The 24,771-nt window shown below is 41.3% G+C and overlaps 1 protein-coding gene across 16 annotated transcripts in view; it reads left to right on the top strand.

Moving 5' to 3' along the window:
* Dtna (dystrobrevin alpha) overlaps positions 1 to 24,771 on the top strand; it is a 378,064-nt gene that overhangs the window by 288,036 nt on the left and 65,257 nt on the right. For all 16 annotated transcript variants that reach the window (XM_057788655.1, XM_057788654.1, XM_057788650.1 and 13 more), the window contains 4 exons: positions 2,035 to 2,248; positions 13,728 to 13,813; positions 20,613 to 20,767; positions 23,773 to 23,878. In XM_057788655.1, the coding sequence (XP_057644638.1) occupies positions 2,035 to 2,248; positions 13,728 to 13,813; positions 20,613 to 20,767; positions 23,773 to 23,878 (561 nt within the window). The remainder of the gene's footprint in view (positions 1 to 2,034; positions 2,249 to 13,727; positions 13,814 to 20,612; positions 20,768 to 23,772; positions 23,879 to 24,771) is intronic.

Raw genomic sequence — 24,771 nt, 5'->3', positions numbered from 1 at the left:
AGTCACTCCAGTCTAATCACTGTCCCCTTACATTTTTAAAATACATCCTGAGAAGCAGGCTCACAGAGTGTACAAATAATAATGACAGGAATCACAAATATTATACTCAAGAGTGAAAATAAGCCCCCAAAACTTGCATTGATAAATGCTACATCTCTGGGAGTGTGTAGCAATGCTAATTAAACTTAGATAAAAGCAGGGCTAGGGAGACAACTCAGAGACAAAGAGCACTTGCTACTCTTTTGGAGACCAGGACTGGGTTTCCAACACCCACGTGGCACCTCACAATCATCTAAACCTCCAGTTTCAGGAGATCCAATGCCCTTTTTTGGTCTTCATAGGTATTGCATGTATGTGGTGCACACATATACGTAGGCAAAACATCCATACTCATTAAATAGAAGCAAATAAATATTTTACAAAAGAGTAAGATATAAAATAATGCAGGAAAGACACTGGCTACAGTCTCTGCCCACTATGTGCGCACGCACACACACACACACACACACACACTGGCCTCCATCCAGTTTAGTCTCTTCATTTATAAGTATTTAATGAGAAAATTGAAGCACATGACAACCCAAAAGCTTGTATATAATTTCTCATAATGACTTTATTTGTAACAGCCAGAACCTGGATCAGCTCAAATACCCATCAACAGATGAGGCAGGAACCGAACTGTGATATCATATAGGATACGATCACTCAGCAACAGAAATGAGGGAATTGCCCATACCCACCCAATAAAGGTGACTCTTAAAATAGTTGTGCTAAGTAGAAGAATCCAGGTGAACAAATAGAATTCTAATTATTTAGAATTCAATAAATTTCTAGTAGAGGGAAAGAAATGCAGAGTTGCCCTGATTGCAAAGAGTGTGCTACAGGGCACACATGAACGCTCTTAGCAGTGATGGCTCCTGGGAGGTCATAGTCATACTTCAGGACATACAGAGAAATACTTCCTGAGTATTTCAGGAGAAAGTAAACAAGAATATAATTTTTGACCAGGTTGGTTAAGTAATCTGTGACTTAGTTCTGCCTTATCCTTCTCTGCTTTCCTTCCTGCCCCATCTTTTATTTCAACCTCTGTGTGTATGTGTGTGTAGGCGTGTGTGTATGGGCATGTAGATAGATAGATAGATGATGGACGGACGGACGGACAGACAGACAGACAGATAGACAGATAGACAGATAGATAGATAGACAGATAGACAGATAGACAGATAGATAGACAGACAGACAGACAGACAGACAGGGAAATAAAGGAAATAAATCCATTTTAAATACTCAAAATGAATTCTGGCCTCCTTTAGGAGCTTAGAACTTAAGTTCTTGTCTTCTTTTCATTTCAAACAGTCCCTGTGTTCAGTGGGGAAATTTTTTTAATCCCAATCTACTTGAATTTGACTACCAATTTTGCTAGTGACTCTTTTTACGTTGACAGTTAACTCCCCTGTACCACAGTTTTTCTGCATATATTATTGAAATAATGACCATATTTCACGGGTGTATGTAAGACAGAAAATGATGACATTAATTGCCAACTTGACAAGGTCCAGCCTCACTTAGGAGCTACACCTGTAAACACATATATAAAGGAACTTCCATACTTGGTTCATTGAAATGGAAGGCCACCCTGTTGTATGGGTAGCACCATTCTGTAGGGTGGGATCCTAGACTTAATAAAACAGAAAAACTGAACTGGACAGCATCACTGGTCTCTTCCTGCTTCCTGATTGTGGATGCAATGTGATCAGCTACCATGGCTTTCCCACTGTCATGGACTACACTCTTTCTTCCTAAAGTTGCTTTTGCTGGATATTTTGTCACAACAATGAGAAAATACACGTGGTGTTTGGTAAGTCATTTGCTGTTAAGCACATGGTCTTCAAGTCCTGGAGATGGACTTCTCGTGTGCACCCTTCGTGTGCAGCTGAGCACATGTGCAGAACCTAGACAACCCAGGGACTTGTAAGCAGCATGCCGTCCTCCTATGTACATTGGACTAACGTGTTCACTCTTCTTCCATTGCAGTGCACCTGGTGGACATCTGGAACGTCATCGAAGCCTTGCGGGAAAACGCTTTGAATAACTTAGACCCAAACATAGAACTCAATGTGGCCCGCCTGGAGGCTGTTCTCTCCACCATTTTTTACCAGCTCAATAAACGGATGCCGACCACTCACCAAATCCACGTGGAGCAGTCCATCAGTCTCCTGCTGAACTTCCTGCTCGCAGCCTTTGACCCGTGAGCCCCCTGTGACTGTCAATTACTCTCTCTGTGTTTGGGTTCTGTTTTCTTTTGCACTTTTCTTGGTCCTTTTCCCAAATGATTTTCTAGATTCATTATATTAGGTCCTAGATACCGTTATATTCATAACATCATTAGATGTTATGTTCATAAGTAAAACTTTAAAGGCTGTAGAGACTAGAGAGTAAACAAACACACAGGAGTGGGGGGACTTTATTTGCCTTGTTGTCTGGTTTGTATGGGTGCTCAGAATGTGGTATGGTGACTTGCATGCAGAGTAATTTGACAAAGCATGAAGGAGTCTAACCTGATTCTTTGACATTTAACCTGAGACTATGGTTTCTGAAGTATCATAAGAATACCCTAGGCGGCAGGAAAGAAATAGAAGAGTTTCTTGCCTAGCCTAGGAAAGAAACACTGACTGGTGTTACGTGGACTGGTCAGTTGGGTGCCACAGTGAAGCAGTGTGCCCCTGTCATGTACCACAGCTGAAACATAGCCTCATTATCCCATAGCTCCCCCCTCTTAGAATGTGGAGAGCCTCGGAGCTGGCTGACATCTTAAAGAATATCACACAATCTCATTTCACAGACAGAGCCCAAAGCACAAAGAGATGGTCACCTCTCCAGTTCTTCGTGGCAGTTGGTGAAGGACCGGGGACTTGGCTATTCTGCTGAAGTTTCTCTTTCTAAGGTGTACATGGCAGCCATATGACATATGAAAGCTTCAAGAATTACCTGATCAGCCTGGGATTTCAAAAGGACTTTTACCCTCAGCCGCTAGTGTTGACCTGACATCTCCACCTTAGCTTTTAACATGTTTTGAATATTAAAAAGGAAAAGTGCAAAGCTGACCTTTACACAACCATATTTTAACTCTGAACACTTTGCTTTGTCCCCCTGTCCGAGTGCTTTGAAACGTGCACTACGGCAGTGGAGATGTCCCAGCCATGCTAATGGCACTGTCCTACTCACCAAAGTCACCAGCTGTCACTTTGGGACTTAGAATGGTAATGGAAGTGTCCCTGCTCGGTTTGATCAGCATATATTATGTCTCCGTGATGACTATATTGTGAGAAACCAGCAAGATGAAAACAAATGCTTTTAAAATCAGCTGCCCAAATAGGTTTCTTTCCTTGCGCATATTTTAAAACCAGGCGATCGGCTCTGGTCTGACCACGAAGAAATTGGGAGGGACAGTGAGAGGGGGTCGTGGTTCCACATGGCAGATGCAGCCGATGATAAAATAGAACTGGGTCGTAGAATTTCTGTAACAGAATTCCCACCCTGAGCCCTTACCAAGAACACATCGGAGTCTGAGCTTGCACTAAAGCTTCAGTGGGGACCCATTTGTTTAAATGTGTGCTATCCAGCATCCAATTGCTACGTCAAATACCTGAGATAAGTAACTTCCAGGGGGACAGTGGTCTGTTTCGGCTCACAGTTTCCATGGTTTGGTCCAGGTTCACTTGTCACCATTGCCAAGGGGGCTGTGGGTGAAGCAGTCTACCAGAAAATGTCTGTTCACTTTATGCTGTCTGGGAGGCAGGGAGAGGGCACTGGAGTCCCTGCGTTCCCTTTAAGGGCTCACACTTGATGGCCTAACTTCCACTCAGTTCCATCATTTCCTAAAAGTGCCGCAGTCCAGCAACCAAGCCTTCAGTGTATGGACTGCAGGGGAAGTGGTATCTAAATCACAGCCAAATGTGTTGATGGGAAATACTAAAATAAATACGGGACTGCAGAGATGTCTTAGTGGTTAAGAGAACTTGCCACTTCTGCAGAGGACTCAGGTCCAGTTCCCAGAACCCACGTGGTGGCTCACAACCATCTATAACTGTAGTTTTGAGACATCCAACGTCCTCCATGGGCACCAGCCTCATACATGCTGCCCATACATAAATGCAGACAGAACACTCACAGACATAAAACATATTTAAAGGAAATATCATTCCTCCTAAGTCCTAAAAAGATTTCTGAAAATGCATATAGAATAAAAGTCAAAACATAATTTGTACCCCATTGCATAAATATAGAAACAGGACCAGATTAGTACTTATGAAGGGATTGTCATATGAAATGGATAGCATTTGACTCATAGAGGTAGAATTTTCCCATTTGTTTAGAAATATCAGTTAGATTATTTTACAGTAACTAAAGCCATCAGTATTCCCTAAATAGCTACTGATAATATTGTCGTGTTATTTTAAGGCCAGATGAGTTCTAAAGCTGATTACTATCCTTTGATAAGAAGCCACCCACAGAACTGTAGAGAAAAATGCTTATTAGTAGCTCTTCCTATAGAGCAGAAGCCCCTGGATGTTTGATCAACCTGCTCTGAGGGAGATTTATAAACATATGCAACTAGAGCTCTGTTCTGGAAGCATTGTGCTTTCTCTCCCCTGGAACAGACTATCTACATGGGAAGTCTTACCCCTGCCCAGGTTTTTCCATCTGACAGCCTTTGCAATTTCAGCAAGGAATGCAAGCTATCAGGAAGTTCTGCTCACTACCAATGCGACTTACATGAATGTAAAAAGAGAAACGAAAGAAAGAAAGAAAGAAAGAAAGAAAGAAAGAAAGAAAGAAAGAAAGAAAGAAAGAAAGAAAGAAAGAAATGTTCGTTTCTGTTTCTTATAATGGCAAATGTATGCTTACCCAAATGAGCTCCACCCACTCCGGGGCCCATGTTTAAAGCAACTTGTTCTATTTTGACAGATAAGAATGAGCCTGATACTAGTGAAACAAAGATGTGCTGTTACTGTTCTCCACTTGCCGACATCTCTCAGGGGCTGTCTCCCATTTTAAATTGGAATTTCAAATAAGAAAAATCAAAGGTGCCTTGAGACCCTACACTCTCAAGAGGTCATGTTATTAAAAATCGGAAATGGAAGGCAGGAGAGCAATTAGAATCCATGTACAATGAGAATTTGCATTCAGAGAAATGGGCTCGCTGTTTTGGCAGGGCCTTAAAATTCACTAGACTCTGAAACAATCACTAAAGCCCTTCAATTGGCTGTATCCCAAGAAACTACAGTTACCTTCCTACAACCACAGTTTCCCAAGAATAGCATCCCCCCGACAGCCCAAAAATCTGGATATGAGTTCTCATGCAGTGTGCTTCCGACAGACAAAGGCCAGTTCTGTAGCCACCAGACACGTCTGTTCTACACCCAGACCTTCTTCATAAAGACGCTGAAGCCTGTGGAGGACCACTTGAATGTCGGGACGCACTGGCCTACTCCCACCCATACTTGCCACTCTGTCGCTGAGGAGATGAGCCCTTGAGCCTAAAGAAATTTTATTTTTCTAATTTACCATCTCAAAATGGCCTTTCCCTGGAAACCTCCTAAACAGGTCTGATCTGTGACCACAATCTTATTCTCCAAGAGCCTCTGTAGAAATGGATGGACAGTCCTAGGGAAAAAAAATAGGGCAAGACGTGTCAAAAGAGGGAAACCGAGGCTCTGAAGGAAGAGGACTCTTCCTCTTCTTTCTTCTTTCTACAAACCCTCAGGAGGTGGCCTGCCACCTGCCCTCTGCTGCCAGGAGCTGTCACCTGTCACATTCTCCTGCAGAATTTACCATCAAATGCCAACCAGCGATCACAGTCCCCTTCTGCCCGCATCCCAAGCAAGGAAATCCCTCTGAAGAGCTTAAAGGAGATTTGCTGCCGCTACTATATTTTTATACAAGGATATAGTAAAGCAAAAGAGAACTAATGTAGCCAAAAGTTGTAGGATGGAAATGATTCTTAGATGTGTAAGGGACCTGGCCTTTGGGGGGTCACTGGCTCTGTGCAGCCCTTTGCCTTTCCAGTCAAGTTGATCATCGTTCTCCGGGCCTCTGTTATACAAGATCCCCCTGCTCTCTGATAGAGCATGTTTAACCATTCATTGGTCATCTCTCACAAGATACTATAGAGTGGGGCTATAACCACACAACATGAGGATGAGTGGAGCAAAATCACAGACTGGCCTCTCTTAGCTCTTGCTACACTTATCTCCTTTCATCCTTTCTTTTTAGATTTAATCTATAATTGCCATACCCCTCCCCTCCTCCAGAAACTAGCAAATGCTACTAGCCTTAAGTTCATACCATATATACCATGTGTTCCTGGCTGCTGAGATGGATTCTTGTCGGGGGGGAGGGTTCTTGATGCTTCAATGTGTTACTCTTATTTTCTTCCTACTTTCCCTGAAAAATACTAATAGCGACTCGGTTATAATACTCTTAGCTTTCAATCCAGTCGTATCTTTCCCCTTAAGATGCTTCCTCACTGAGTTAGTTATATGAAAAGAGTGGCCTGGTTTTGGGTTTTGGTTGTTTGTTTGTTTGTTTGTTTGTTTGTTTGTTTATCCAATATCATTCTCATACACATCTGGCCACTCAAAAGCCATAGTATGGCAGTGACCAATATCACAGGGAGTGGATTCCCAGTTTGCAAACAGCAAGCTTCATTTTTAATGCAGACTCTCCAATGATAACATATGGGTTACTCTTCTCATCCGACAACAACACATCTGATAGAAGCAACCTCAGAGTACGAGGGGTTTATCTTGACTCACACCTTTAGTAGACAGCATCCATCACAGTAGATGGATCTGCCCTGTCAGCAACTGCAGGAGTTTGCAACACAGCTGGAGAGATGGTACTCCCAGGAGCAGGGAGAGCTCCAGAAGCAAGGATGATCCTAATCCTCAAGGCCTGTCTTCCCTTCCTCCAACCAGGCATCACCTTCCATCCCTAAACAACACCCCTAGCTGGAGATCAAATATCCAAACACGTGAGCCTATAGGGAGCATTTCCCAACCAAACATAGCTGATGACAATGTAATAGCTGCAGTAACAGGTAAGGTTCACCCAGCATTGTTCGCTGTGGGTCAGCAATGGCACTGGTTTGGCACTGTCATCAGAATGTTCCAGAGGGAAGAGGTGATGCTGCTGAGACACTCAGAGACTAAATAATTTCACGTGATGTAGCATCAGAGTAAATGGTGTGAACAGAAAATAATGATCTTTTTTATAGGAATTTATTTCAATTGATCTATCTTTATATTTTCTATTTCATATTTTAAATGTGAAAATTCATGTACTTTCCCCCTCTCAGATTTAGCCTGTGTGTTGGAGAATGCTAGGATAATGCTCACATGTGTAGCCTTTCCAGCTATCCCTGCAGAGTGCATGGGAAAGAAATACCTGAACTGTTGTGCATGACAGCATTAGTGGTTTTGTGGCCACTATGCAGGACGACCCATCATATGGTGGTCTTATGTAGAGAGTACCGAATCCTGGCAGGATTTGCTCTGTGTCACGTGCCCTACCTTGCAGAACCTACTGAACCACCATGCCCAGTGCTGAACCCTGGGTGCTTTAAGGAAAGAATCATGGGACCCTCAACTGCTAAGATGTAAAGTTATCCTGAAATTCTGTCAAACGCTTCTGCCTTTTGAATTTTAAAAATGATTCTGATGTATACTGCAAATACACTACAAAATACACAGCCAATTCTGTGTGTGTCTGCAAAAAAAAAAAAGTGTCTTACTCGTGAGATTGCAAGGACATGAGACAGCAGAGGAAGCACAGAGGAGCAGCGTGCACCCGTGTTCCTTGTTTCTTCTACAATCCTTATCACCATGACTAGGAGTCTTGAATAATGTTTTATTTTTTTCTTAGCACATACTAAATTCAAGACAGCGGTGGAGTGTTCTCCGCTAGTTGACTGCCACTGTTTTTTAACATTGAAAATATTTTATTTGAACTACAATAAAGACACTTTTCAAAGGATATTTACAGTAGTAAATAAACTGAATGTCCTTACTCACCCTTATCTTTTGTCAGACTTACAGTTTGAACAGGAGATAGAATTCTAAGGGAGTAAAGGAGTCACAATCATTGGCCCCACCCGAGCTGGAGAACTCCTGGAAAATGCACATTGCTCAGGACCAGAAGGATTTCCCTGGTGTTTCATTTGGTCCAGAGAGATGCCAGGGCCAGTCAGAGGGTTTGCTCATACACTAATACTTGCACTAGCCTCCAAAAATATATATATGGATGCCATCACTTCCTAATTTAAGGAATTAAGGGGTATAAAGTCTACTTTAACACTGTCAATCAGAAGATTGTTTTTTATTTATGCATTCACTAATTTAGCTAGCATACTAAGAGTTTCCTATGTGTGCTTTAATAGCTGGAGACAGAAAATAGTGAGAAAACACAAGATGAGATGCCATGCATAAGATATGTGATCAAACAAACCTTTCTGGTTTCAGAACTCCTAAAGGAAGGATAGTGTTTTCTTCCTATTCAAGAGAGGCATTCGACAGAATTCAGAGCTCACTTAAGGTGCAATCTGGCCTGGGATTCCATAACTTCAGACAGGAAACTCCCTTGGCAAGGTGGAGAAAGTGAATGCTCTGTGCCGAGCTCACACTGGCAGTGAGACTTACTAAGCTCTAGGCTGAGCTCACACTGGTAGTGAGATCTAGCAAACTCTGTTTGTTGTTTTCCTTCTTCTCAGAACCAAGTCTTCTTTGCCAGGAGCTTCCCCTAAAAATAACATCCTAGTTGGAGCCAGTCATCTGGTCTCTAGGTAAAGTCGTGGAAAGCCCAGCCCAGAGGAAAACACTTGCTTATTTTCTGTTATAATGAAGTCAACTTTAACATAAATTCATAGTTTTTAATACAGATTCCCCAGTTATCCATATATATTTTTAGACTAGGGGTATGTATGTACCCTCCTCTTCCCACTGTGCATGATTTTAGAGAGTGCCAACCAACTATCAAGGAAAGCAAAATATATAAGTAAACATTGATTTATGAAGCAATTTCAGATTGCACCATCGATAATTTGTCTCAGACTTAGCCAACTCTCAGAAATATGGGCATTAAGTACTAAGAGACCAATTTGATAGGCTGTTTTGACATTAAACTGTAACAGAAAAGAACATGTTGCAAAAGACAGAAGTCTGGGATAACTGACATCAAACCAGAATATTTCTGTTGTGCCTAAAGACAATGATGGAGAAAGGTCAGCAAATATGAAATATGCATTGTTTGCTGTGGCCTCTGCTTATGAAAAGGAAAACATTACAAGGGTGATTTTACTGTTTTATTGTAAAAATAAATTATTATCTAATAAGAACTGACACGCTAATTGTAATTTCTTTAGGGCATTTTTCTGTGCCTTTCACACTGGTGAAGAACCATTTGTGCTCAAGGCTTGAATTCACAAAGAAAAGCTTGTGCGGTCATCTCTTTAATTACTGTCCCTGAAGTCGGATTCTAATGTACATGCCAGGACACATGCCAGGGTGCATGCTGGGCACATGCCAGGGTGCATGCCGGGCACATGCCAGGACGCACGCAGTGCTCTCAGGCACAGCCGTCTCTGTTCTGTCCTCGTAGCCATAAATATCTAATGTGATTTTTCTTATGATTCTTGGCATATAAAGAATTGACAATTTATTCTAGAAGGTATATTGTTTCGGTGAAACACTATTCTCCGTATTCTCCTTATGTATTTTATGAATGACATGCTCATTATACTCCCTAAGGCAATGATTTGACAGTGTCTGTTAGTTTTGGAAGAAATTGAACTGTCCAAACAGAACTCCTACTTTTATATATGTCAGGGCCATGTGTACATGTTCATGTAAGTATCTGTATGTGTGTCTGTGTAATTGTGTGTACATCTGTGTATGTGTGTATGTCTGTGAATGTTTATGTGGGTGTGTATGTGTCTGTGTGTTAGTGTATATGTGTATATATGTGTATTGTGTGTGTATATGTGTGTATGTGTGTGCATGTGTGTGTGAGAGAGAGGAAGAAAGAGAGAGAGAGAAAGAAAGGAAGGAAGGAAGGAAGGAAGGAAGGAAGGAAGGAAGGAAGGAAGAAAGAAAGAAAGAAAGAAAGAAAGAAAGAAAGAAAGAAAGAAAGAAAGGAAAGAAAGTGTGTAAGTCAAAGATTAATATTAAGGGCCTTTCTCTCCAGATTCTTTTAAAAAATTCTTTGTATTTACTGACTTTTTAAAAATTTATTTCATACAGTATTTTTATCACATTCTTTCCCCTCCCTCAATTCTTTCCAGATCCTTTCTACTTTCCTGTCCACCCAACTTCATGTTTTTTCTCCCTCAAAAAAAAAATTGCAAAAATTCCAAAACAAAACAAAAGCCATGGAGTCTGTTGATGTTGACTAACTAACCCTGATCACATGGTCTACCCTGCAGTGTAAATCATATACAAGGGACGCGCCATTGAAAAACATGATTTTCTTCCTCAGGGGGTAGCAACCACAAATAGCTTCTCAGGAGCAGAACTTCATGCTTTCTTCCCCTCCTCTGTGCTGGAATTTTGTCTGGTTTATACTTGTATGGGTCTTGCACATTCTGTCACCGTCTCTGGGAGTTGATTTTGTATCAGACCTGTTGTGTATGGGTGACACGTTTTCCTGGAGGTCATCCACCACCTCTGGCTTACAGTCTTTCTGCCTCCTCTTCCACAGAGATCCCTGACGCGGAGTGGGGCGGTTGATAAAAAGATCCCATCTAGGGTCAAGTGCTCCCAACTCTCACTTTACACACATAGCCCAGTGGTGGGTCTCTGCTAATTACCATCTGCTTCAAGAGGGTTGAGTGGCACACTGATAGATAGCATTAGGTCATTCGGAGTCATTTTGTTGCTGTGTTCCTTTAGCAGAATAATAGTAGTAAATTTTCCAATAGGGCTTACGATGAATCTAGTCTTAGGTTCTTGGCCACTTTAACAATGTCAGGAGTGGGTTTCATCTCATGGAGTAGACCTTTAATCCAATCAAAAACTGGTTGTTTACTCCCACACGTTGGTGCCACTAATGCACCAGTGTATCTTACAGGCATGTGCTGGTGTAGGTCCCAGAGTTCCTGTTTGTGTGAGGATGATGATTATAGCATGCAAAGTAACATCCAGGACCATGATGTTTCCAGTTGGGCACGAGCTCAATGACATGTATAAATGGTATCTTCAGCAATAGGGCCTTACTGTTAAGTTGCTGAGGGTAACCAACAGCATTGCAATAGCCTGTGGTGTTGGGCAGGGTCTGTGAGATTCCTTAGGCCAATAGCTCAACAAGATGTTACTCATTCTTGGTATTAGAGGTTCCACTTCATATCATATAATGTCTACTTTGGGCATTGTCTTCCCCATTATATGGTGACTCCATTTAAATTCCTTTCATATATACCTTAGGGATCTTCCCCAGTGTTGGGTTTCCATGTGGTTTTTCTAAAGGTCTTTAGTGTTCATTGTCCCTCTGCATACTCTCCCCTTTACCCTGCTCTCTCACTCCTCCCCCCATTTAGTCCTCCTAGTCTATGCTTATGTCCTCCCTTTATGTCTCTATCACACTATATTCTAAGTTCCCTCTCTTAGGAGAGCCCCTCCTCCTAACCTCTGGTTGTTCAGATTGTAGTGCACATATTGAAAGCTTAAAAACTACCATGTTTATGTAAGGAAAAAACATGCAACATTTGTCTTTAGGATGCCTTATTGAGGATGAATGAGGCATCCATTAACAACCTATAAATTTTATAAGTTTTTTTCTTTCTTTTAATAATAAGCTTTTTATTGTAAATTTTTTTTCTTTTTTATTGATTTTTATTGAGGTATACATTTTTCTCTGCTTGCCTCCTTTCCTCTCCTTTCCCCTTCAACCCTTTCCCATGGTCCCCATGATCCAAATTTACTCAGGAGATATTGGGTTTTTGCTACTTCCCGTGTAGATTAGATCCATGTATGTCTCTCTTACGGTCCTCATTGTTGTCTAGGTTCTCTGGGATTGTGATTTGTAGGCTGGTTTCTTTGCTTTATGGCTCCAAAACCACAGAGAAACCCTGTCTCGAAAAAACCAAAAAAATAAAAAAAAAAAAAACCACTTATGAGTGAGTTCATGTGATATTTGTCTTTCTGGGTCTGGGTTACCTCACTCAAAATGATGTTTTCTAGCTTCATCCATTTGCACGCAAATTTCAAGATGTCATTATTTTTTCTGTTATGTAGTACTCCATTGTGTAACTGTACCATATTTTCCTTATCCATTCTTTGGTCGAGGAGCATTTAGGTTGTTTCCAGGTTCTGGCTATGACAAACAATGCTGCTATGAACGTAGTTGGGCACATGGCCTTGTGGTACAATTGAGCATCCTTTGTGTATATACCCAAAAGTGGTACTGTTGGGTCTTGAGGAAGGTTGTTTCCTAATTTCCTGAGAAATCACCATACTGATATCCAAAACAGCTGTACCAGCTTGCACTCCCACCAGCAATTCAGGAGTATTCCCTTTACCCGACAACCTCTCTAGCATAAGTTATCATCAGTGTTTTTTATCTTGGCCATTCTTATGAGCATCTCTGCATCTCTGGGATGAAGCCTACTTGATCATGGTGGAAAATCTCTTGGATATGTTCCTGGATTCTGTTTACAAATACTTTAACTGAGAAATCCTGAATGTGTGTTCATAAGGCATATATCGATCTATTTTTTGAGACAAGTTCTTTCACTGATCCTAGAGATCATTGATGTGGCTGGGCTGGTCAATGATCTGTCCAACTCTGCTTCTTCAGTAGTGATGTTACAAGTATTTGCCAGGTTTTATGTGGGTGTTGAGGATCCAAGCTCAGGTTCTCATGCATCCATAGCAAGCACATCACTGAGCCAGCTCTACAACTGAGCTCCTACCTTCTGACCCCTTAAAATACTAGCTGTCTTTTTAAAGTAAATATATCACACAGAAGCAATTGACTTGCTTGTGTGTTTAGAAAATAGTTGAAAAGAATGTGTTCTTTAAATTGTCTCTTGGGGGCCTGTTCTTTCCTGAATGAAAATAGCAGGGGAGTGGATCTAGGGAAAAGTGAGGGTAGGGGGACGTTAGGGGAAATGCAAGGAGGGGAATCTGCACTCCAGATGTATCGTATAAAAGAAGACTATTTCCAATAAAAACTAAAATAAAAATGTCAAAATACAGTAAAAAAAGAAAGTTGAACTTGTAATTTTAAAAAGTCCACATAGTTAGCCTAACTAAAAATTTAAAAATTCTCTAAGGAAATAAAATATGAAATTTCTGAAGTCTGTTTGAATAAATTATAGAGACTGGAATCATGCATAAAATTATTTCATGAAAGACAATGAAAAAAAGCATGATCTGCTATTTAAACCCACAGCTATCTAGGGCATATTTCTCTGGCTACCAGCCTATGTTTTGAGCAAGTGACATATTCAATGAATAAAGTAAGAGATTCTGATGTCTCTTGAAAAACAAAAGCATCAAATAGACAGTCTCTCAGTGATGTGTATGGAATTGTATTCACAACCCTTTCTAAAATGTGTCCACATAATGCATGCAGCCATGTAGCCTACAATTTCTACAGAGTAGAAAATGTCAACATTCTTTATTGGAAGTACCCTAAATAACACCATTTTTTTTTCTCCTATCATTAAACAGGGAAGGCCATGGTAAAATCTCAGTATTTGCTGTCAAAATGGCTTTGGCTACATTGTGTGGAGGGAAGATCATGGACAAGTTAAGATGTAAGTTACCCCCACCCACACCTCCTTGCTTGTCTCTGTTGTGTACCTACATCCTCTCTCTTAGTCTTGCCGTGTCCCCTGTCTATCTCTGCCTTCCCTTGTCCTGTGGCGCTGTCTCAAATGCAGCCTTCTTTGGCCTTTAAATTTTATAGTAAAAATATTTTCACATTAGGTAAATCTTAATGAAATGAATATTCTCCTCTACTTTTGAATTATTATTATTTTTAACTGCCCAAGTATCTCCAACTAGAATCTTTCTAATACTATTCAATTTTCACTAATTTAAAATGATGTTGGTATTGTGATTTCACCCTGTCTCTTACCCTAACTATTGTGAGTTTGCCGTGCTGTGTTAGAGCATGACAACTGGCGTTGATAACCCAGGCTCTGGGTTCAGCCATGCATTTGTTTGCTAAGTTACACTATGGCGCGGTTTCACGTCTTAGTCCTTAGTTTCCTTCCACATCTTAATGGGGATGGTTATGAAACCCGGAGGGTACCTCCAGCTCTGTCGACCATGGAGTTTCTCCCTCCCTCCCTTTCTGCTTGTTAGATTCCGAGTAGTCGAAAGGGGGTGAAGAAAAGAGTGACAGCCCTTTGCTCCTTGGGAATCTAGCAGAGACACTGTTTGAATGTTTTCTCGCTGGGTAACCAGGCTAGTGACAGCGTGGGAAGACTGAGGTGGCATTAGCTTTCTTCGATCCCATGATTTCGTTCATGGAGCAGCCAGTGCAACCAGAATTCAGAGGCACCCACCCAGATCCTGGGGCCAGTTCGTTTCTCTTTGGTTGGTGGAGGAAATAAATCTACTTGATTGTTTGGCTGGGAGACAATGAATTAGAAGTTCCAAGAACCAGTGACATTCTCCTCACCTTCTAAGTGGCTTCAGAAGTATCTAGGAGGCATTTCCTTCAAGACTGGACTAAGAAAAGAAAGTTTAACAAAATAAATGAACAAGAAGGGAAACCCAGAGCTGCTGCCTTCATATCAATCGGCCATCTATGCGGAGGGCGGTAGAGAAAGGTCTCAAACATTAAAACCCTCAAAAGCATCTTCGGATACTCATTCAATGCTGTGTCCATAGACACACAATTAAAGAGGCCTATATTAGAGTAAGTTTGAGCCAAGCTAGTGAAAGGCACTTTTCTAAAGATGCAGAGCCTCTGAGCCTTCCCTGAAGCCAGCGAGTTCTTGTCCTGGAGTACCAGGCGCTTCTGCTCAGCTCCCCTGGTCAGATGTTGCCCTCTATTGGGGGCAGCCATCTCAGCAATCTCCTACCACTCTCTGGCCTGTGCGGACATCTTGCCCGTCTCAGAACAGTCACTAAAGCAATTGTTGGGAAAAGGAAACTCTGACAGACTCACTCATCTCCAGACCCTGGGCTGGGGGAGCCACTTGTCCTTTAAGGCAGGATCAGATCTGAAAGGAAAGTGGTCAGAGGTGGTTGCACATAGACCTGAAGACCTGAATTAAATCCCAGGATTGCACCAAGTGGATGAAGAGAACCAGTTCCCAGGATTTATCCTCATCTCTACACACATGCAAGATATATACGTATGCATGCATGCATGAACGCACACACACAATAAAAATGTCAAAATATACATCAAATGCATGTTTGCTAGGCAATCAATTAGTAGCTTGAGTACAGTTAACAGAAAAATGAAGCAAATTTTATTAAATGCTTAAAATGCAGTAAAGGAAACGCTAACTCCATTTTACAACTACTAGGGGCCACCACTAACCAATATGCATGGTGTTCACCATGTTACTCCTGGTGGCACCATTGGTACAGCTATGGAAAGAAGGGCACTTTCTGTGGGCATATGGCAGAGCACCACAGCATAAAGTGGCCTTTTCTGTTTAATTATTAACTGCTTTTATGGGATAGAACACTTGTATCTTCCTGTTGGTTGCTTTTTCTTAAGTGTGTCCATGTGTGTCTTCATACAAGCATGTGTATGCAGACATGCATACTCACACCTGTGTACAAGTACGATTTGGTGCGTGCATGATAGAAGACAACCTTAGATGTCATGTGGAGGAATTTTATCCATGTCCTTTGAGACAGGGTTTTTTATTGGCCTGGAGCTCACCGATTAAACTAGACCAGCTGGCAAGTGAGTTGCAAGGGTCCTCCTGTGTCTGTCTTCCTGGGGCTGAAATCGCAAGCATCCACCCACACACACACCATTTACAGGTCCAAATTAAAGTCTCATGCATGCAAGTCGAACACTGTACCAACCCAGCCAACTCTTCCACCCCAGCAATCCAGGTCTTAAGGAATTCCAAGTCCAACGCCATAAGCCTGGGATGTCTTACTATGTCTATAATGTCTGGGTACTGTTTTTCTTTAGTTCAGAAGACCCACACTACCTTGTGTTTGCTCTAAATGGGTTAATCTGCCTCTGCAAATACCTCCAGGGTTGCGCCTCCTACTCCCTGGCTTGCTTTAAACCCCTCATCATCTCCCTTGATATCTTCCAGACACAATTTGAATTCTATAGTAGAAGCTTTAAGGCATTTTATATCTGGGGTCACCATCCATAGTACCCTAGTACCTATACCCCATCCCAGGCCACTGGAAGCTCCTTGAGAGCATTGTGCTTGCACTGCCTTTTGTCTGATCCCGATTCCTTGAGCCGATTCCCCCTCCTCTGTGATAACCACTCAGTGGCCTTTATGCTTTTCCCTGACCAGCTCTTCCCTCTGCATCCCATCCACCTGTTCTTCCAGCATCACACCATGGTGTTACCGTCTGTGATGGTCTACGAGGCATCCTTCAAGCTTTTCTCAATCTGCCAAGCCTCCCAGAGGGCAAGAACTGCATCTGGTTTCCCATATATGTATTGATTCACCACAATGCTACCCATTTAGTCTTGCAGAGACACAGGGTGACCCTGTTAGAACCAGCCCATCTTCCCCAAGGCAAGATGGCAGTCTCCATATAAAAGCCAGTCTGATTTTCCCAAATTTTCTTTTTTCCCGGTCCATTGGAATGTTTCAACATCTACATAAAGAATTAATCAACATATTCTTCTGCTGGCAGAATCATTTCAATTTATTTATTCTTAAACAGTTTGACTAGAGCCTGAGATAAAGCCCTGTAAGCAAACAACATTGCAGAGATATGAAGACAACACTTTGGTTGAAATTGAATTTTTTAATTAACATAAACTTAATTACTAATAATATATTTTGCATGAAAATACACTGTGATTGTAGCTGAATGAACAAATGAATGAAAATTCATGTTATGGTACTGTAGGAGACACAAAGGGGGTTATAATATGATCTGGAGTCACAAGGGAAATTCCCACGAGAGATGTCATATGAATGAATGTCAGCAACAGAAAAAAATACAGAATGAAAATGTCTAAAATATATACACTGTGTCCCACATGTGAAGTGTGAATGCTTTACTCTGTTAGCTGATTAAACCCTTGAAATAATTATTTTTATTATATATTCATACTCATAGAACCCAAAACTAAGATGTAGCCATGTATTGTTTTAACATCAACTTTAGAGTTCCTTCATTTCTTTTTGAAGACCTGGGTAAGCCACCCATAGCCACTTCCAGATCATCCCTGTGGTCCATACTTACTTGGGCTCTTAGATGACCTACCTCGACATAAAAGAAGTTCATTTTGGTGTGGAGTGTGTGGAAGGTACTATGGGTACTTCTGCTTTTGCTGTAGCTAAAGATTAAATCCATTACCTTTCACTGTGCCCAAATACTTCACAATGTGCCCAGACACTTATGGGGGAATGATTTACTTGGTTTACAGTTCAGGGAAAGCAGTTCACCACACTGAGGAAGGCATGGTGGCAGGACAGGCTTCTGTCTATAACCGTGAGAGTGTGAGGTGCCATGCTCATATTGAGGTAGATCAGGAGGCATGAGGAGCCAGCAGAGGAACCAGAGGTGGGCTATCCTTTAGGTTGGGCCTGCAGACCATGCCTCCCACCCCAGAACTAACAGCTGCATGTCAATATTCAAACCAGAACAGAAAGGTTGCCTAAATTCTTTCACTTAGTGATTTGAAAAGCCCAGGCAACATGTCACAAGAAACCCAGGCTTGGAAAAATCAGAGTCTCGCGGAGGCACAGGGTGACCCTGTTAGAACCAGCCCATCTTCCTCAAGGCAAGCAAGATGGCAGTCCCGTGGAAAGCCAATCTGATTTTCCCAAGTTTTCTTTTCTCCCGGTCCATTGGAATGTTTCAACATCTACATATAGAATTAATCAACATATTCTTCTGCTGGCAGATTCATTTTGATTTATTTATTCTTGGACAGTTTGACCAGCGCCTGAGATAAAGCCCTGTAAGCAAAGAACATTGCAGTGATATGACGACAGCACTTTGGTTGAAACTGAATTTTTTAATTAACATAAAATTAATTACTTATCATATATTTTGCATGCAAATACACTGTGAAGTGGTTAAATCCATCTGATTAGCATATGCATGATTTTACACAGTATTTTGTGATGAGAACACATGCATTCATCAGCTGTACTACACATATTTCGTTACCTTGCCACCCTTCTGTGAAGGCTCTCTCTAAAACTTGCTCCTTAGCTATAACTATATATTCTTTGACAACATGTTCGAAACCCTGCCTGCCTTTTAAACACTCCAGGCTCTGGTAATAACCATTCTACATTCTACTTCTGAAATCAACATGTTTGTATTCCATATGAGTCTGAACATGTAATATTTGTCTCTTTGTGTGGCTTATTTCACTTAGCAGATTGCTCCCTGAGCCCATCAGTGTTCTCGCAGACGGCAGGATTTCCTCCTCCGATGGCTGAGCAACACCCCACGGGGGATGTACCATTCTTGCATTTATGAGTTTGTAGACACTTAGGTTGATTGCACATCTCCACAGTTGTACGGGTGTTGTCATAATCATGGGAGCACAGACATTTCATCAACACACCAGTTTCACTGACACATACCTTCTGATGCAGGCACAGGAATAGAATTGCTAGGTCGTGCAGTGATTCTACTGTTTCCAACTGTGTTACTGGCCTCTATAATGGCTGATGCTTTATTTCCACAGCGCTCTGCAGCTATTCCCTTTGCTCCAGGTTCTTTCCCATACTCGTTTTCATTTGTACTGTCGTCTTTGTTTTCCTTTTCACTAGAGATGGTACCTGGCCATGGCTTTCATTTGCCTTTGCTGGATGATCATTGACACTGAGCATTTATAAACTCTAACCAGTTTGTATGCCTTCCTTCAGGAAATATCTCCTTGGCTCCTCTGCCCATTTTCAATCAGATTTTTTTTTCTTACTGTTGAGTTATTTGAGCTCCTTGCACATTTTGGATATTAACCTCAGAATTTCTACAACATCACTCTTAATATCAATTGTAAAATGTCATTTTCATCAGGAAGATCTCGAATGAAGAGAGTTGATTCACCTCCTAAAACCATAACCCAGTAAAAGCTTGTAATGTGTGATGCAGTGTAAATGTGCTAGCCTCATCTGGCAATAGCCTCGGCTACATTCTGACCTTGAAAAACTTAAACTGAGAGTGAACAGAGATAACACGTTGAATTTACTGTGTTTTGTCGCAGCAGCTACACTGGCTGAGTGATGTCTAATTAGCATTAGATAAACTAATGGCAAGTCCTTCCATTCTGGTGATTCCCAGGGGAATTTAGGAAGCACCTTGGGAATTGAGCTGTTTGTGTTCATTAAGCCCATACCACGGCAGAATGGAGCTCACAGCTCATTGAAGCCAGGGGCACTCTGGGGAATAATCTGAAACCCTGACTTTACCTCTGAGATCAGCTGTAAAACCAGGCTCCTCTCCACCACACAAAGACCCTTCCCGTAAGTCACATGCCTTCCACCCTATGGAGAGTGTGGCCTGCCAAGGCCTTCTGCCTCTGTGAGAACTTACTCAAGTGTTAGTTTTTTTTCTTTTAATCCTTATCTCTATTGTACCCTTGATTTTTCAAAAACACTAAATCAAACCCTAAAATTTTGATAGTGGTACAAATGAATAAATAATTGTCAATCAGATAAATGATACGCATACCTCTCCTAATTCTATAGGGAAATTTCATTCTGTTTCCTAAGAGGTTGGCAATTTTGTCTTACTTTTCTGTTGCTATGATAAAATGTCTTGACTGAAACAACTTAAGGGGGAAAGGGATTTATTTTGGTTCATGGTTCCTAAGAGATCCAGATGTTACGGTAGAGCAGAGGATGGGGGCTAGCCTGTTCCAGCATCAGCAGTCCAACAGCAGAGAAAGAACAGGAAGTGGGGACAGAAAACAGAACCTCAAGGCCTGCTCCCACCAACAGACTTCCTCCAGCATGACTCCACTTCCTGAGTGTTCCACCACCTTCCCAAACAGCACCACCCCATGGCAGATAAGGGCGAGGTGTTTGAACACATGAGCCTATGGGTGACATTTCATGCTCAAACCACAGCAGCATACCACTTATAAAAAAATTTATCTTAGCAGCATTTTATGTGAGTTGAAAATTGACCTCAGGACAAAATCAGGTCCCCTGCCTTATCAAAAATATGTTAATATTACTGAAATTAACAACTCAACTTCAAAGAGACGCCAGACATATGGCAAGACCCTGTCTTGAAACAACACAAGAGGAAGAAAACACTGGCTCTCATGCGGAGACCATTTCAGCAGAAAAAGCAAGTTTCATATTATGTTTTCATAAATAATACACTTATCTTGCATTATTTGTGTGAGAGATGTTGACTGATGCTCCAGATGTTTATGTAGTAAACACCCTCATCCTTTCTTCCCGTCAGACATTTTCTCAATGATCTCTGACTCCAGTGGGGTGATGGTGTACGGACGATACGACCAGTTCCTTAGGGAAGTTCTCAAACTTCCCACAGCTGTTTTTGAAGGTCCTTCATTTGGCTATACAGAACAGTCAGCCAGATCCTGCTTCTCCCAACAGGTAACTTTCTTAAGGAACCCTTCCTAACACTGCTATTCCCTTTCTGTATGTGACTTCCATGCTCGGATGCCTAATTTCCTCATCATAACAGTAGCCTAGGGTATACTTTTCCCACCTTTGACAAATGGCCTGTGATTCAGCAACTAACATATATAGATATAGATATATACATGCATGTATATATGTATGTATGCATGTTATATGTGTGTTGTTATATACATATATATATATGATACATATACTTATACCTGAATAGAAATAATTACTAGTGCTCACTGGCCAAAAGGCAAACATCATGCTAACTATGTCTACTGTCTAATTTAATCTTTCAACTGACCCTGTTGCTAGGGAAGGCACTTAGCTTACTGCATCTCCAGTCTATACCTCTATGGAAAGACCATATGTTCATTCCCCAATACTGTACAGTGGTAGTTTCTAAATTCACACCCATAATATTGTTTACTATTGTACACTCTAAAATAACAAGGCATGCTTTCTCAAGCAGTCTGTTTAATTAAAACAGAAAACAGTGCTTAAAAAGGAAAGAAGTGTGCACAGCAGCTGCTGGAAAACCACACTGCTCACCCAGCTAGTGACATCATCCGTCTACATTTATTCAGCCGTCTGCAAAGTTGAAACTACATTAAGTGTCATTCTTATCATGCATCTGTAGAAATATAACTAACCTCCTGATACGTGACGACATGCATGGCAGGCTGCACTAGACCCTGACCTGCTCCATGAAGACGTGCACGACAGGCTGCACTAGATGCTGACCTGTTCCTGTGCCATCTAGACTGGGAAGTCTATGAAATTTTCAGGACCCGACCCCTGAATTCAGGTCGTAGCTGCTCCTGTACATTCCTCCACCTCTGCCCTGAGTCGGTGTGTTCTCCTCTCAGTGACTGCATTTCGGACTTGGTATTTCTTATAGCTCCATTCTGGTGACCATTGTCCATTGTCTCTCCATCCCTTTTCCTCCTCGTCCTTGTCTTTCTCCCACTCCAAGTCTTTAGAGAAATACTGTTTACTCTGAGATGAGCATCTGAGACACGGTGTTTTTCTTTCTCTACCTGACCTTCAGACATAAAAAGACTGCATGTTCAAAAACTGTCAAATAAGATGTTCTCATACTAAAAATTGCTTCCAAAATACCCTAAAGCTTGTCCCATGACAGCATTATTTGTTTGTTTGTTTGTTTGTTTATTCTTAATGATGAGAAATTTATACTTATCTAAATTATTAATATCTTAAAAATTGCAGGATCAATTGTAATTTAGCCAATATGATTGAGTAACCAAAGTGGATAAGATCATCCGAAAAATTTAGAAAGTGACACATGAAAAAACAAATCCAAATTTATTTTTTATCTAATGTTTTTATAGCCACAATTTAAAAGGCTGAAATTCAGGGGCAGGGAGGAGGTGCGCTAGAGAGATGGCTCAGCAGTTAAGAGCACTCTTGCAGTACTCTTGCATGGGACCTGTATTCAAATCCCAGCACAATTCCCAGCACCCGTATAAAGGCTCCCAATTGCCTGCAGCTGCAGACCCAGGAGATCTGATTTTCACTTCTAACCTTCATGGGTACCAGGCACTCATGAGTATGCACACGGACATACATGTAGTCAAAGCACCCATGCACCCATACACATAAGAAATAAATAAATAAATAAATGGCTGGGATTCCAAATGTTTTTGAAATATTTCTCTAGGGAAAAGTCCATACAACACAGAGTAATAGCTTTGAAGGAAAATTCTGATATCTTTTAAAACTACCAACTCCTTACTGATACTTCATAAAGTATATATCTTAACAACAATATATATATCATCCCAATAGAAAGCTTAAACTAGCTAATGTTATGAAGAAAAACTAAAACTGTAAATTCCTATAGGAAGAGATTAGTCAAGGGATCCAGTGTTGTGGGATATTTTGTTCACACTCTTAATACTCCTGAGACTGCCCAGTAAAATTATACCTTGAATCAGGCGGTGGAGCCAGTGACTAGCTGATCAGAATTGACCATAGAGAAGTCAGCAATCTAGAGAAAATGCATTGCCAAGGAAAGACAGGAACGAGAGTTTGGGCTTCTTCTTGGTTCTGGGATGAGGGAAGAGGTTCATCTAGTTGCTCCTCAGCCTCTCTGAGTTTCTACCCTAGCCTTTGACTTCTGAGTCTTGTAGATAAATAGAACGATAGAGACTCAATTTAAATCTACATATATCAGCTGTGTCAGAGCCGGGGCCTTGGGACCAGAGACCCTGTCATGCCTCAGCCGGAGAGGCTGGTGAGATGCTGACTGAGGGGCCATGAGGCCCCAGATGATAATTAAAACATCAGTAGATTCATGTGCAGTGACTAAGCCAAGAAAAATATATCAATCCAGAATCAGTTATTAGTGAAACACAAGGTTTAGCCCAAGATATGGGCCTTGAAAACAGTATACCTCTTTGGGATTCATTATTAAAACTATTATGGGCCTATCCATGTATATATCTTGGTTCAAATTTTCAAATGAAATAATTTTAGAATTTGACAACGTGATTTTTGCTATTTTCGAATTCCAGCAGAGCAGAGATATGAATACATCAGCAACTAAACATTCAGTGTGTAAGCAATTGAGGAAACCCTGAAGGGAAATCATTCCCAAACAGCCCAACTCCATACAGCCTGGTGTCACGAGGCTCTTCTGAGTTAGCATCTGTGCAGGTCTCAGCCCATTTCCACACGGTCCCTTATCTCTGAGAGGGAGGCTCAGACTCTTCTGGTTGTCTCCTGGTTCGGGCCGGGTGCAGATGATCTCCTCTCATGCACATTTGGACACAAGAAGCAGTGAATGTCCTCAGTTCTAAACGAGTGCAACAGCAGCCTTGGCAAGTTCTGTTCCTCCCTAGATACGGAGCTAACTGGATGCTTTGTTTCTTTGTCAAATGACATGTGGCCCCTATAAGAATTCAGGTTATTCTCTGACCTACACTTGTGCGATTTTTCTTCTGATGCAGAAAAAGGTCACCTTAAATGGCTTCTTGGACACGCTCATGTCAGATCCTCCTCCACAGTGCCTGGTCTGGCTGCCTCTTCTGCACCGATTGGCAAATGTAGAAAATGGTGAGTAGTTACTGCTGAGCCAGAACAGTAGTAAATCGGTCAACTTAGACTGCCAAGTCTGTAGTCATGAAGTCCATGGTAGTAAATTGGTCTACTTAGACCACCAAGTCTATAGTCATGAAGTCCATGACAGTTTTAGGGAAATTTGTTTAGTAGATTATTTAAGCAACCTACGTCCTGACCCATCAAACCTTAAATGCTACAAAATTAGGAGGATAATGCAAAAAAGATCAAAAACAAGCAAACAGAAACAAACAAAAAACACCTCAATTGTATTCTAACTTCAGTTACAAACTATCTGTGTTCAGTAGAAAGATCCCAATAAAGAACATTTTCAGGGAACTGGAGAGATGGCTCAGTGGTTAAGAACACTGGCTTCTCTTCCAGAGGACGTGGATTCAGTCCCCAACATCCACATAGCAACTGTCAGTAAGCTCAGTTCCAGGGAGACCTGACACCTTCACTCAGACACACATACAGTCAAAATACCAATGCATATAAGGTAAAAAAAAAAAAAAATTTAAAAATGAAAGAAAATAAAATATTCTTAAAATTTTAAACATTTTCTAGGATTTGTTTTAGAGGTGAATTTCCCATTTTGGGATCCATGACATTGACCATTTTTTCCAAAGCAATCAGCCAGGGATAGGGGAAAGAAATGGCAATAAAATAAATGATAGCAATTGGCTCACCTTACAGCATATGTTCAAGGTTACACATGTCACTAAGCAAATTTATGTTAAAGACAAAAGGGATACTAATCTTCACTGCTTGTTTCTTTTCCAAACTAGCTCAGCTTCTAATCCAAGAGCTGTTTACCATTGACATACCCAGATTTAAATATAAAATACAACCTAGGGCAGGTTTAAGGAAATTTACACATGGATCAGACT

This window comes from Chionomys nivalis, chromosome 14, assembly GCF_950005125.1.
Source record: "Chionomys nivalis chromosome 14, mChiNiv1.1, whole genome shotgun sequence".
Classification (NCBI taxonomy): domain Eukaryota; kingdom Metazoa; phylum Chordata; class Mammalia; order Rodentia; family Cricetidae; genus Chionomys; species Chionomys nivalis.
The sequence above is the reverse complement of the archived record's forward strand: the minus strand, read 5'-3'. Positions and strand labels throughout refer to the sequence as shown.